Raw genomic sequence first — 13157 nt, forward strand, 5'->3', positions numbered from 1 at the left:
GTACTTTTATAGGGCTTCTGGTACCAAAGAAAATTTATGAACTCCTGCAGAGGGGTGAGAGGATATGGGTTATTTCTAAGGTGATAAAAAACCATTTTATTGCCTATTCTTTCACATTTGGTGCCGTTAACTTCTACCCCATGCCACAGAAGTTGACAAGGCAGAAGTAAATTCTGTTTTGCTAAGTATAGTGCACACTTTCTGCCTCTTAAAAACACGAATACATTAACCCCACATGTGCCCATTTCAAAAGAAACTGTAAGTATTCTCTGCCTTCTGGCTACCAGCTGAACCAGGCTGAAGTGAGCTAAAGGCAGCAAAAATGATCATGACCGAACAATTTTCTTTTTTTTTTCTCCAGTTGGGCTTCTGAGAGTGAGGAGAGATTTTGCATGCAAAGTTTAGTTATAGCTATTTCAGGTCTCTCAAAGAGTTAAAAGAATACTTCCAAATTTTCAAATAAATATAATCCAAGGCTGCACAATTAGACCCTGTTTGCTTCAGTGCTAGAGAAAAAAGGCAGGCAAAATTTTGAGCAAATTTCACTATGTTACCAAAGAAAGCTATGAAACACAGTAATATATATTTTTAAAAAAATTATTCTACCCATCTGTTGAACCATCTATCTATTCTACAATCTGTCTGCTGCTCCCATCCCTGACCTTTTGATCAAAGGCCCTTTTGGTCAAAGGCAGTTCTGGCTGTCAAAGCAGGATGAGTTTGTCACTTCAGACAAGACTGGGATCCAAAAAAGAGAGTCCTTTTCTAATTTTGGACTTGGTATCAACATTAAGAAAATGCTTTATTTCAAGGCGAGAGCAGAGAAACAGAAAAACAGGAAACATGTAGCTCTAAAGTATTCTACAAGATAAAACCAGATTGGTTCCAACGAAAACCTTAGCACCACAAAGAACTTTCACGTTTTGTTGCATGTGGTTATAAAACAGAAATCAAAATATTTGGTGCATGGATTAGCTGAAGGCAACCTTTTAAATAAAGCAATAAAGAAAGTTACCTTCCTAGTGTCCTCTGACTCAAAAACTTTCTTATGCAGAACTGCCAACTTTTTTCTAATGCTTTGCCTTTATTCAGTTTCCTTCTGTCAGCTTATTTATGAGAAATCATTAGCATCACTGAGAAAAGCACTCAAGTTATATTGTGTCTAGCAGTCATCTGTGTCATTACATATACAGACATATACACCCATAATCACATTTCTGTGATGAAAATGTCCCACTATCTATCTGACCATAGAGCCACGGTTTTACTGACTTTCTGCTTCAGAACAATAGCAAAGTATTTTCAAAGTTAAAATGACTACAGGCTTTGTTTTCTTGCTAGGAGAACACTGAGAAAGAGTTTCTCGATAAATGTTATTGCAGTGTCTCAGATGAAAAATTTTACTACACACACAAAAGAAACCAAGAACTTTGAATATGGCTTGCATGGCTGAAAGAAACAGAGATGAGAAAATGTTTCTAGATTTCCTGATTTCTATAGCATCAACTACACTGAAGGCTCCCAGTAAAGAGAAGTTTGCTTGAGTCAGAGCTGTACTGATCTGTTGACAACCCAAAGCACCTGCAACTAAGGAGGGTCCCTTTGGGAAGAAGGGGTTTAAGCCACAACTCCCACAGACATATCTTAAATGCCCATGTGATTTTATAGGTTTGATAACATTCAGTAGTTTGTTTCCTATAGCAAGAGGTAGGTGCTTTTAATTTGGTTTAGATTATGATGTTGGTGGGAAAGCAATTGCCAATTTCCTATTCTGATTTCTAATCTATGTAATCTACTAAAGCAACACTGGATGGAAATTGTCTTGCATCAGATACCTTTTGCTTCAAGGCATCTCTACAAATCCAGTTTTTGAATTGTGTCTAATCCAGAACTGCTTATTGCAGTGGACTCTGGTGCAGAGATTCACAGATCTGGAAGTGAATCACCTTTCTGTATATCCTCCTTCATTGTGTTTTTCTCATCTCATTATATTCAGCTGACAAAAGATAAATTCTGGAAAACCTTTACTTTCTTTATAAGGAAAGAGAAAAGACTGCCATAACAGAACCTCAGGTGGAGGAGCAGGTCAGTAGACAATACTGTAAACTTAATCTGCAACTGTTGCAACAAAAGGCCAGTTTTGACCCAAAGTATCTGCTGCTTTGTGGGATTACCACACAGTTGTCAGAATAACATCTCTTCTACCAAGCACTTCACAATGCAACAGCAGAGGGTGTTGCAGAACAAGTCTAAATGCCCTGAGGAGGACAGTATGGGATTTCTTACACACCACTTGGATATTTTTTATTTTTCTTTTAAGTTTGTTTGTAAGCCTTAGCACCAAGTCAGAAATAACCTGAAAACAATTGTGATTGGAAAAAAGCCCCAAACATATGCATTTATGAAAAGAGGAAGAGAGAGTTAACACAAAGAAACCATTTTCTTTCTAAACTTCATTGTCAATAAGGTAACGGGAAAGATAAAAGGTTAATCCACATGAGAAATACTGAAGGAAAGTGGTGAATCTTTCGGTATGACACAAGACCAGTCTTACACATGAAATCTTGGAGGAAATCACTGTTGTGAAACAGGTGATCAAATTTCCTGCAGATACATTCCTCCAGGAATAGATATAGGGAAAAGAAAGATTAACCAGCACTTAATGGTCCTGGCAGATTGCTTACTTTCCACCTGACAATGTCTAGAGCCCCCTGATGAAAACCAAAAGCTTGAGTGCTGCTTCTTAGCTTCCCCCATTGTAAGAGAAGTCAAAATCTATGGTGCACAGAACAGCTGAGGAAGTCTACAGATTCTCAAAGAAAAGTCTGCTGATGGCTGAGAGCATATCCTTCTACTGATCCCCCTGCTTCCACCTCATCTGATATTCCTATGGTAAAACCTTGAAGACCAAATTGTGCAAACCTTTAGGATGACTTCCATATACTACAAACATAAGTATTTTTAATTTTTTAATTTATAAAGAAGAGAGAATTAACTATAACTGGGCATTGCTCTCATGTCAGTACTGTATTATACTCTCGTTATGTCAGTTATACCACGAAATTGCTCCATGACTTGATATAGCACCACAAAAAAGGTAAAGTCCCACCTTCCAAAGAGCTGCCTTGACTGCCTATTGCAAGCAGATAATGAACCACTGAAATGATGTTCAGACAAGGAATGCTACACTTTCCCTGAAGTATCTGTATCATTGCTAAAATCAAAGTTTTCAAAGATGTATCCTAGAAGAAGGGTTTGGCGAACAGTCATGCATAACTCTTGGTTATGGATGAACACACACAATTTCTCCAAAGTGACTGACTACTGTAAAAGCTTCTCTCAGGCAAAAGCCAGCCATCAGCTGCATGCATTACAAATAAAATCCAGTCTTATTTCCATGTGCTTTTACTACTCAGCTTGGTAAAAAAGACACATTTAATGGCTGTAGGCATTTCACACTGACATGAATACAACCAAGTCACCAAGCAAGAAGGGAAGTTTTACCCCTGCCTGGTTCATCCAGTGTTGATGCACCAGTCAAATGTAAGCAGGAAATCAATTCTGCTGGAATGACATGCACGTACCTCCAAAAATATTGTATTTATTCTTGGGCATAAGACACAAGACTGCCTTTAAAAGAAGTCAGCAATAAGAAAGTGTTGGGAGGGATGGACTGACACAGAGAGAACCCTTTCAGATTGACTGTGGGTGCAAATTAAGGAGTAGACTGAGTATTCTCTGTTTTCATTTCTCTACTCAAGCGTCCTAAGTCTTTTTTCTCTGCATGCTTTGTACTTACAGTGCTGTAAATATACATTCTTATTTGTACTTTACCTAAACTCAATTTAACTGAAGGTTCATGTCATTTAAAGTCTTAGTCAAGGCTGAGGGAAAATAAATGGTTCTGGTACTGCAGAATCTCCAAAGTGTCCAGCTCCCCAAACCATTTTTGAAGGTTCACTCAGGTAGATATTGATGACATAATTTTAAGAATATTTTAACAATATTATTTGAGAGCTGAGTGTGACAGCATTACAAGAAGAAAAAGCCACTCCTGTGGTAAATCGGAAGCCTTCTGGTGTATGGCAAGATCACTGAGCAACAAGTGCTTGCCCAGGAATGAAAATCACACAGTAACACTCAAGATAAAAGCAGAATATGTGACCTTCCCCATCAATCAAATATGCTTCCTAAAAGTAAAATAAATCACTTCATTGACTAAACAAGACAGAAACACATACCTTTCAGCAGCTATGCAGATTTTGCCAAAGTTTCCGTAAGAATAGCTTTTTAATGGAAAAAGTTACCTGGGTTTTTGTAGATGCTAAGCACATCCTTGAAATAATGAGGTAAGAATCTTTCTAATAAAAGCAGCACATCCTCCAACTCCTCCAGAATGCCCACAAGCAGAAAATTTTCATTAACGTTCAGCTTTGCTCTTTCAAGGGCCCATTCACCAGGCTCCCTGTATGAAATTGATGGAGGGAGAGATGGAGGAGGGAAAGAGAAAAGTTTAAATATGCATTTACATCTGCTAGCCAAGAGCACAAGTGAAATAAAAAAAAAATTCAGTGCTGCACTTCTAACAGAACATAAAAGAAACCTCAGCAAACCTGAGCAGCTTACTGAGCTGTTCCACACACCATCTAGATTTGGTTTGGCATGTAAAAACATGAACACATTAAAAGGAGGCTTATCACTGTGTGAAAGTACTTCATTCTGAGGACATCTTTTGTCAACTTGTTTATAAGCTCAAACTTGTGAACTCTGGTATTTTAACTCGGAAGCATAACCCTTTTGATGGGAGGAATGACTAGGTGGTGAAAGGTGTTGAGGGATGATGGTTTCTCTAAACCACTTGAGGAGAACTATGGTGAAAAACCACTGCCTGCTGCTACTCCGTGAATCCTACACAGGAGACTACAGGTCTGTTTTTCACCTTGTTCTTCATTTTAACATCTGCCAGAATCTCCATGAGCTTCCCTTTGCCCGCCATTACCCCCAACTGCCCTGCAGTTCTGCTATAGGATTTGCATTTGTTTGCTCCAACTGATAACTGGTTTTAAAGATCAGTTTAGGGTTCTTCTATCTTTTCCCCCATCAGGAGAACCTGGCAGAATGCCAGTACATCTTTATGCTTCCCTCATAGTTTCCCAGAAGAACAGTTTGATTAGACAACCATATGAATCCTAAATCCCTTATACTAATTCATATTAGTTATGCCCTGGCAGTAGCAGTCATAACTTATCTTGATATGGTATATAATGCCAGTGGTCCAAACTAAAAGAAATCATCTTTTTTACAGGGTCTAGTTTGTATGATGAACATCTGAGTCACAGATGCTACCTGGGAGTGGCTGGAAACCACACCTTTTCCCTGCTCTCATTAGGCTATCACAAACTCTATGCAATAGTGAATTTAACAACATTTGTCTGAAGCTCTTTTGATGATGTGGAAGAGCTTATTGTTTTACTCTCCTACTAGAGCAGACTTATAGCAGGTTTTTCATGCTCTATCACCTTGCGTGCACTGATCCATTTTCTGGAAGAGCACAGAGTGCTAACAAACACTATGAACCTCCTCTTTGCAGCTCCTTGTGAGACTAAGAAGTAGCTGTAGGAAGTGCAGGGGCATGATAGGAGGCAGAATTATAACAAGCTATGAAACAGCTCTGCAATACACTGCCTGGGAACCTCACAGTGATATGTTGTGAAAATATTCAGGTATGTGACTGTTGTTAATGGGATTACTCATGCACACAAGTTAAATATGCAACCATAAGCATTTGCAAACAAGGCCAAAATATGTTAAGAAAAATATGTGTGTAATGAGTGAAATGAAAATGAAGTCATTAATCTGTTTTGTTTCTTAAATTCCATGTATGCCAAAAAATAAGGCAGGATTTTACAACAAAGATATTTAGAAACTAAGACATAAGAAGGAACCCATTTTCACTTGTTGTTACTGCTATGAAAGCATGGCTTTTAAAAGAAATTTTGGAAAATGTGCAGTTGTTTCCTTATGGAGAAGCCTGAACAGTAAAGAAATAGAATACCTTGAACAAACCTAATAAAGAACATGCTGTGACCAACAATACGGAAGTATTTGAAAACAAGAAAGTATTTAAAATTAATAATATATTATGGCATAAAAGTTTACTATGGTATCAGTAGCACAGCAATATGAGAATGGCATACACAGAAATGTTAAAAATGAGCTAGCTCAATTACAGCAGTAGAAGGCTGCATTTTACACAGATTTAAGCATGATTGCTGTTTCTTACATGGACAGAGAAACCTGTAATTCTCTGTATGTAGACCTGATATAAGCATCTGACCAGATTAAAGACATCTATTACAAAATTAAAGTGCAGATAAAATGAGTAGTGAGCACAAACAGTCACTACTGTTCTCACCTTGCCAACCCAGAAAAAAATCCACATGAATACATTCACATTTGTTGAATTATTCATGTTATAATTCAAGAACAAAGAATAATGCTACATTTGCATTACCCTCCTTCCTTCAAAATATATGCATGCAGTTACCGCAGACAGTGCTACATTCATTGTACTTACATTTTTTCTCTTGTACTTCAAATAACCATTGTCTCTTTATCACCAGTTTTGGACAAAATGTTGGCAATAGCTATTGCTGAACAAATTGGAATACCTTGTATATATTTACCTGCATCTTGGATGCTGTCCACAGAAATATGGTATGATGTAAAATAACCTGGGATTGGAACATTCAGGGTAGTTTTCAAGGATACATACATTAATGTCCTGTGGGGGAGGAAAGAAAAAAAAACCAAACTGCATTTTTCTTTCTCTATTAACAACATATAGTCATCTCAGTGTCAAAGATTGTGCTGAGACTACACAAAATATCTTAAAAGTCACCTATTGGTCAATTTATCTGCTTTTAAATATCATTAGAAAGGTTCAGAAAGTGTGTGTGGGGAAAGTTATTTTGTCTTGAATGCAAAAAACCCACTTCTTCCCTCCCCCACGCCCAGCACCCCCCACCCCCGCTACAAACCTCCTAATTGTTATATTGAGATTATTATATAATTCCAAGTGGAACACAGGGATCAACTTTCATCTTGAATAATATTTTAAATATTCAGGAAATTATTTTCAGATTCCTTTTCCTTCTAACTGCACCCTGGAGGAAACCTGAAGTAGCCAGAATAAATAAAATTGAGATAATTTTTTTTTAATTCTGCTTCATTCAATGGAATGAACAAACAAACTATAATTCCCACAGCTTACTCAATATATGAACATACATAATTTTTGATTATAATTCCATAACGTTCTCAGATGTTCAGAACTGAACCTACTGTGTAAACCCCCACAGAGAAAAGGGATTATTAGAAAGTATTTATCATTTTCAAAAAATATAGTTCATCTAATTAGAAGCTATTTATCATTTTTCAAAGACTAGGCTTAGCTACTGAACCCTGAGGAACTGTATTCCATTTCTAGCTCTACTTTAGCGCAATAATAAACATATCTGCAAGTGGGATTGAATTCCACTACCCTTATCTATTCTAATAGACCTTTATTCTGCAAGCAGACCCACTGACTCCAGAGACAGAGGGCAGAAAAAAAAGTGCAAGACAAAGAAAGCAAAGATGGAAGGATCTCATCTTTGCAGAATCAATATTCATTGTTGCTTAAAGGCATGCTTTCATAATGCAATAGGTTTGATACACATTGATATCAAACTAACAACTGAACAAAACCACAATTTATCAACTAAGTAAAATGCAACAGAGAACATTTCACAGGACAGATGGGCTTGGCAGAGTGGAACACATGGAGACCAACCTCTGCTCGCCCAGGGCAGTGCAGCATACAGGCCTCCAGCAGTATCACCTGCATCTGAGACTTCATTGGAGAAAAGCTCTTCCCAGAACTTCAGCCCTCCTGCCTAACTTCATTAGTGTCACATTTGGGTTCACAAGCCTTTCAAAGTGCAGTCCTCTTTCTGCATTCTGTCTCACTCTTATGTAAATCAGATTTTATAGGCACATCAGAAGATCATGGGCTGGGAAGCAAATCTCATGGTGAGGAACCATTAAACAAAACAACATAAACAATGGCAACTGGGATACAAGCAATCCATTCTCCCTGCTCCCCAAAGCATATTCAGTGCTTGCTTTAAATATATACCAGAAGATTTATGGACAAGACCTGAATTTTGACACTTAGCTAACCAGTCCCCCAGTCTCAGTCCTATGAATACTACCAAGAAATCTCAACGTGGATGTGGGATGATGGCATGGGCAATGTGTCCTTCCTATCATCCCAAAAAATTTTTTTAACATGAATTAAAATTTGCAGTTCTTTAAAGGCTATAGACACCATCAGAGATGTTTTCAGGACACATATTTTCACCTTCCATAAGAACCTAGAGATCTGCAATGAATTAATTAATTGCTTGGATTTAAAAAATCTGAAATATTGCCCTGACAATACTTTAAATTACATCCAAGCCAGTTTGCACTGAATGGGTGGATTAGATGGAAGGCAGAAACACCTACCTAAGATCTAAAAATCATTAGTAACTGAGAACCATTCTTCTTTTCTCACTCCTAAACAAAGGTGAATGGACATTAAATCCCAGCAAAGAAACTCACCATTTCTTTGCAAGAATAATGAATATGATGAGTCAGAAAATATTCCCTAACTATCAATACCCAACAATAAAAGTGTAACTGGGACCTTCTTGCAATTCTGAAAACAGTATTTGATTAATACAGCTGGAGAAACATCTGTATGAAAAAAGCAACATAAATTCACATGAAAAATGCTGCAGCTTTAACAAGTGAGCATCTGATATTAAGTCAAAAAGAGATTTTGAGTATTACTTTTTAGGGTAAACTGCTGTAGGATCACTGAAACAACTGGGCTGGCACTAATCTAATCCTCCCTGCCCCTTGATGATCCACTCATGGTTTAAGATAAAGGCCAGGTATGCTTTCATATGAACCTACAATCTTTTGCCACACAAGAACATGCATTTCATGTTCCTGACATCAGAAACGCCAGGTTTTCTCTGCAGTGAAAGCACTGCTCCTTTCCAGGTTTCACTTGCCATCACTGCTGTGATCTCTGTTACAGTTGCTGGAGTGTCCTGATGCATTTGCAGCACCTGCTTTTACCTTCCCTATTTTACTGTATTCATAGTCTGTGAAATAAATCACCAGTCACTATCCATCCCTCAGAGAAGATTTCACTTGATGATAATCATGTAGCTTCATGAGATGTGAAATCACAGTTTTTAACCAAAAGGTGGCTGAAAGACAGTTTGGCCTGAGGTGTGCTAGTCATTATACACACCTACAGAAAGACGCTCTTTGGTGCTCACATCACTTACAGGAACTTCTGGATTTTTTCTGAGCACAGAAAGCCAAGGTGAAATGGTATGATACTAGGCAGTGTTACTCTGCTATCCCTAAGCAACATTAATGCCTCATTTCCCAGTAATAGCATGTTTTTCCAGCAGGACACAGGTCTTTCAGGGTAGAAATATTTTCATGTGAGACAAAAATTTGCAAAGTGACAGATGACAGCCTTGCTCATTTAAATCACTGGAGGAGCTTTCTAAAAAAATTATTCTAATACAGTCTGGAAAGATGCAGAAGGCAATACACAGAGCTACTTTGATCATAATCCATCACAATAAAGAAAGAGGTATTTTACTTTATTCCTCAGCTCCCAGCTACAGTTCGCACTGCTCCCATCCACTTGGGCTTGTCTTCAGCAGGGCAGTTGGAATCAGCCCTGGGGCTCCAAGTAACAACAGAAACCACCTTTAATAGTACTATATTTTTCTACACTTGTAACAATTTTTTCTGATAAGTGAAGTTGGTAATATCTACTTCCTTCTTCTGTAAAACTGTCTTTCAAATAAAAATCACAACTTGCTCTAAGCCTTTAATCTGTCAATGAGCCAGACTACTGATCTATCAGAAATTTTTCAAAGATGTGTTATTAATATATTTTTTGAGGTTAAGAACAAACTGTTCTATTTGTCAGAGTGAGTTTATACATGCTGTAAGAGGAAGTCAGCATGTGATTAAAAATATTTCATAGAATCATTGAATCATCAAGGTTGGAAGAAACCTTCAAGAACATCTAGTCCAACAGCCAACTTAGCAGCACCATAATCACCTCTACACCATATCCACAAGTGCCACTTGAAAAGATGCCTCTCGAACACTTCCAGGGAAGGTGACTCCATCACCTCCCTGGGCAACTTATTCCAATGCCTAGCCTCTCTTTCATTTTTTTTTTTTGTTTTTGTTTGTTTTTTTTTTTTTTTTAATAACTAATCTGAACCTCCCCAGTGCAAATTAAATACATTTCCTCATCCTTTTGACATTACCCTCACTGAATCTCCTTTCAGGTAGGTGTAGATAGTGAAGAATTCCTTTGGGAATTTTAATGGCATCACAAAAAGAGCAAACTTGAAAGTATTTTTAATGGAACAATAAGCAATCTACTTAATGACCTTGGCTCATGGCAAATACTGTACCACATACAAAAAAATGTGACTTTATATTTGAGACTTTAAATTTTTTTCCTTCTAATATGAAATCCTAAAAGTACTGGAGAAAAGAATCTTTTTTTTTTTTTGTCCAGTAAAAGGAACACTCAAGTTAAAAAAAAAAGAAAAAGAAAAAGATCATTCTTGGTTTTCAAAGCATTTCCTATTTCTTGATCCTCAGAGTCTCAAACCAAAAATTACAGCAACACCAGATGCTGCCATGGGTGTACTACAATTCTTACTGACAATTTAAAATGAAGAATCATAACTCAAATACATACATGCCATGCAAATATTTTTCCATTAATCATCTGTTAATCTATGGAAAACCATAAAAATATAGTTTCTCTCACAATCAAAATGAAAAATACACGTTGTCTTTCTGTGCCCTACCCTTGTGAGATGTCACAACTTCTGTGAAAACAGGAGACCCTGCTTACAGCCCAGACACAGTGCATACTCCTTACATCAGACTGAAGGTTGCAGATGTAGAAAGGTGTCAGTAGCAACCTAAACAAATACCTTTCAAGTTTCCATAAAAGGAAATGAAATAAAATGATGTGGAAAATGAGTGATTGAGCCCAGTCTATGATGACCTCTCCTGCTTACAAGGATGTTCTTCATATGCCACTACAGTGAGCAGAGCAATCTAGTCCTCACTGTAGCCAGCCAAGGAAAATTCTTCCACTCTCCCAAGAGCCACCAAGAACCCTCTTGTGGCTTGTAAAATGTTTTCTCACATACTTGCTGGGTGTTTGTAACGAGGTCAAACTGACCCGTTACATCCTGAGGACAACGTTGCATCATACGAACTAAACACAACCACACTGGAAAAAACTGTAATTCCCCACTTTCTCTGGCCCAGCTAGTGAGATCTGGGTGGCCCTAGAATGATGGGCAAGGAAATGTAAACAGGATGGCTCAGAAAAAGGGCTTGTGAGTGCAAATAAGAAATGAAAGAAGGACAAGCACAACTTCCTACTTTGTAAGGCTGCAGAAAGACATGGAAAAGTCAAGGTGTAGTTGGCATGTAGGTTTCCAAACATAAATGTAACATGACTTACTCAATCTTATTCAGGAGTGCAAATTATTTACACATTTTAACAGAAAATAAACTATAATGCAACACATTTTTAACCCTAATTAGAATGTACTACTTCACCAGGTATATGTAATATTTCTATTCAATCTCAATTGAGCATTTGGATAACTAGAGCCACACAGCAGCAAGATGACTTGTTTCTTTCAAATTCTGGAGGCATTTAGTACTTGTTCATCCATCTATGTCAACAGCATTGGCAGCAGATTGCTGTGTGGTGGGCAGGTGCTGGGCACTTCTTGCCAAATCAGCATTGCCAACACAGCTGAAGCCAAGTGTTTCCCATCCTGTGCTATTGTGGCACCAAGCCCCTCCAAGGTGAGCTGCCGGGGGGGGGGGCAGACTGTGCTAAACTGCGTGGGATGATCATCCTCTGGAGATGACAGCAAGCTGGACAAGTTTATTGGGACATCAGTGGCAGCTGCAGAGTGTGCAGTGGGCATTTTGGGTAGAAGCTCCATGAGATGGCAGAGCAAACCTAACCTGGAGCCCCTGACCCAGCTCAGATTGGCAGGGACAGTGAGAACACTGCCACTCACCCTGGCCTGGGACCCCGGAGTGGCCAGTGGATCAGAGGCTCTGCCTGGGGGTTTGGCTGTAGAAACCAGAGAAGATAAAGAGGCAGTACAAGGTCTCCATTTTGCCCTGGCCTGTTCTCTTTGAAGCCGTCAACATCTGATCTTTTGAGTGGTAACTGTTTTTTTCTCTCCTCCTTACTATATCAATGCTTGTTAGTCCTAGTAACCTGTTGTAATGCTTTTGTTAAGTTGCATGTTTATATCTTTAAAACCCCTTTTGCCCCAAATCCCTGTATTTCTCACCAAATGCAAATAAATCTCTTAGAGAAAAATGCGTAGTTATTCTCCAGCTGTTAACTCAAGGTAAAAAAGAACCAATGGCTTTACAAGAATTCATGTGAGCAAAAACTCTTGAAGCCTAAAATTAAAATGTACACCTGGCAGAGCTTGGGGCTTTGGGAGCAGGGTGTAACAGGTGGTAGATATAATTCTCTATATTTCTCTCTCTTTCTTTACTTCTTCTTAATCTCCTTTCTCAATATTTGGATAAAATAAAGCTGGATGCATTAAATTTTGCTAAGTCAATGCTTTGTGAAATGCTTTGGTTAAACTTTGGTTAAAATTTGGTTGATTTAAACTTTTGCCAAGTTCCCTTATTTTTCAAAGTTTGCCAGTAAAAGCGTGTTACGTGACCTCCTGAGAAACGTGTGCAGGGTCTTCTCCTGTGTGCTCTCTCAAGGTATAAAGGAACTGAAGGCCTTTTTAATACATCCTGCAGGGAGATTTTTGGAGCCTTGTATATTTTTAAAGTAAAATCCCTCCAATGATCTTGTAGCTTGAACTTGGGATCTTACACGAGCATAAAGGTCTCTGTTTTGAAAAATCTTTCAAAGAAAAAATGCATGTTAGAAACTCGAAAAGTTCCCTAGTTCTCCAATGTTAACTTTAAATAAAATTAAAGGAAAATAAGCATTTTTGTTC

General features: G+C 38.0%; 1 protein-coding gene across 2 annotated transcripts in view; it reads right to left on the reverse strand.

Annotated features, from left to right (window-relative positions):
- UST (uronyl 2-sulfotransferase) overlaps positions 1-13157 on the reverse strand; it is a 159878-nt gene that overhangs the window by 29034 nt on the left and 117687 nt on the right. For both annotated transcript variants that reach the window (XM_071549353.1, XM_071549354.1), the window contains exons 6-7: positions 6687-6784; positions 4308-4465 (exon numbers count right to left, since the gene is read on the reverse strand). In XM_071549353.1, the coding sequence (XP_071405454.1) occupies positions 4308-4465; positions 6687-6784 (256 nt within the window). The remainder of the gene's footprint in view (positions 1-4307; positions 4466-6686; positions 6785-13157) is intronic.

Source organism: Pithys albifrons, chromosome 2, assembly GCF_047495875.1.
Source record: "Pithys albifrons albifrons isolate INPA30051 chromosome 2, PitAlb_v1, whole genome shotgun sequence".
Lineage (NCBI taxonomy): Eukaryota > Metazoa > Chordata > Aves > Passeriformes > Thamnophilidae > Pithys > Pithys albifrons.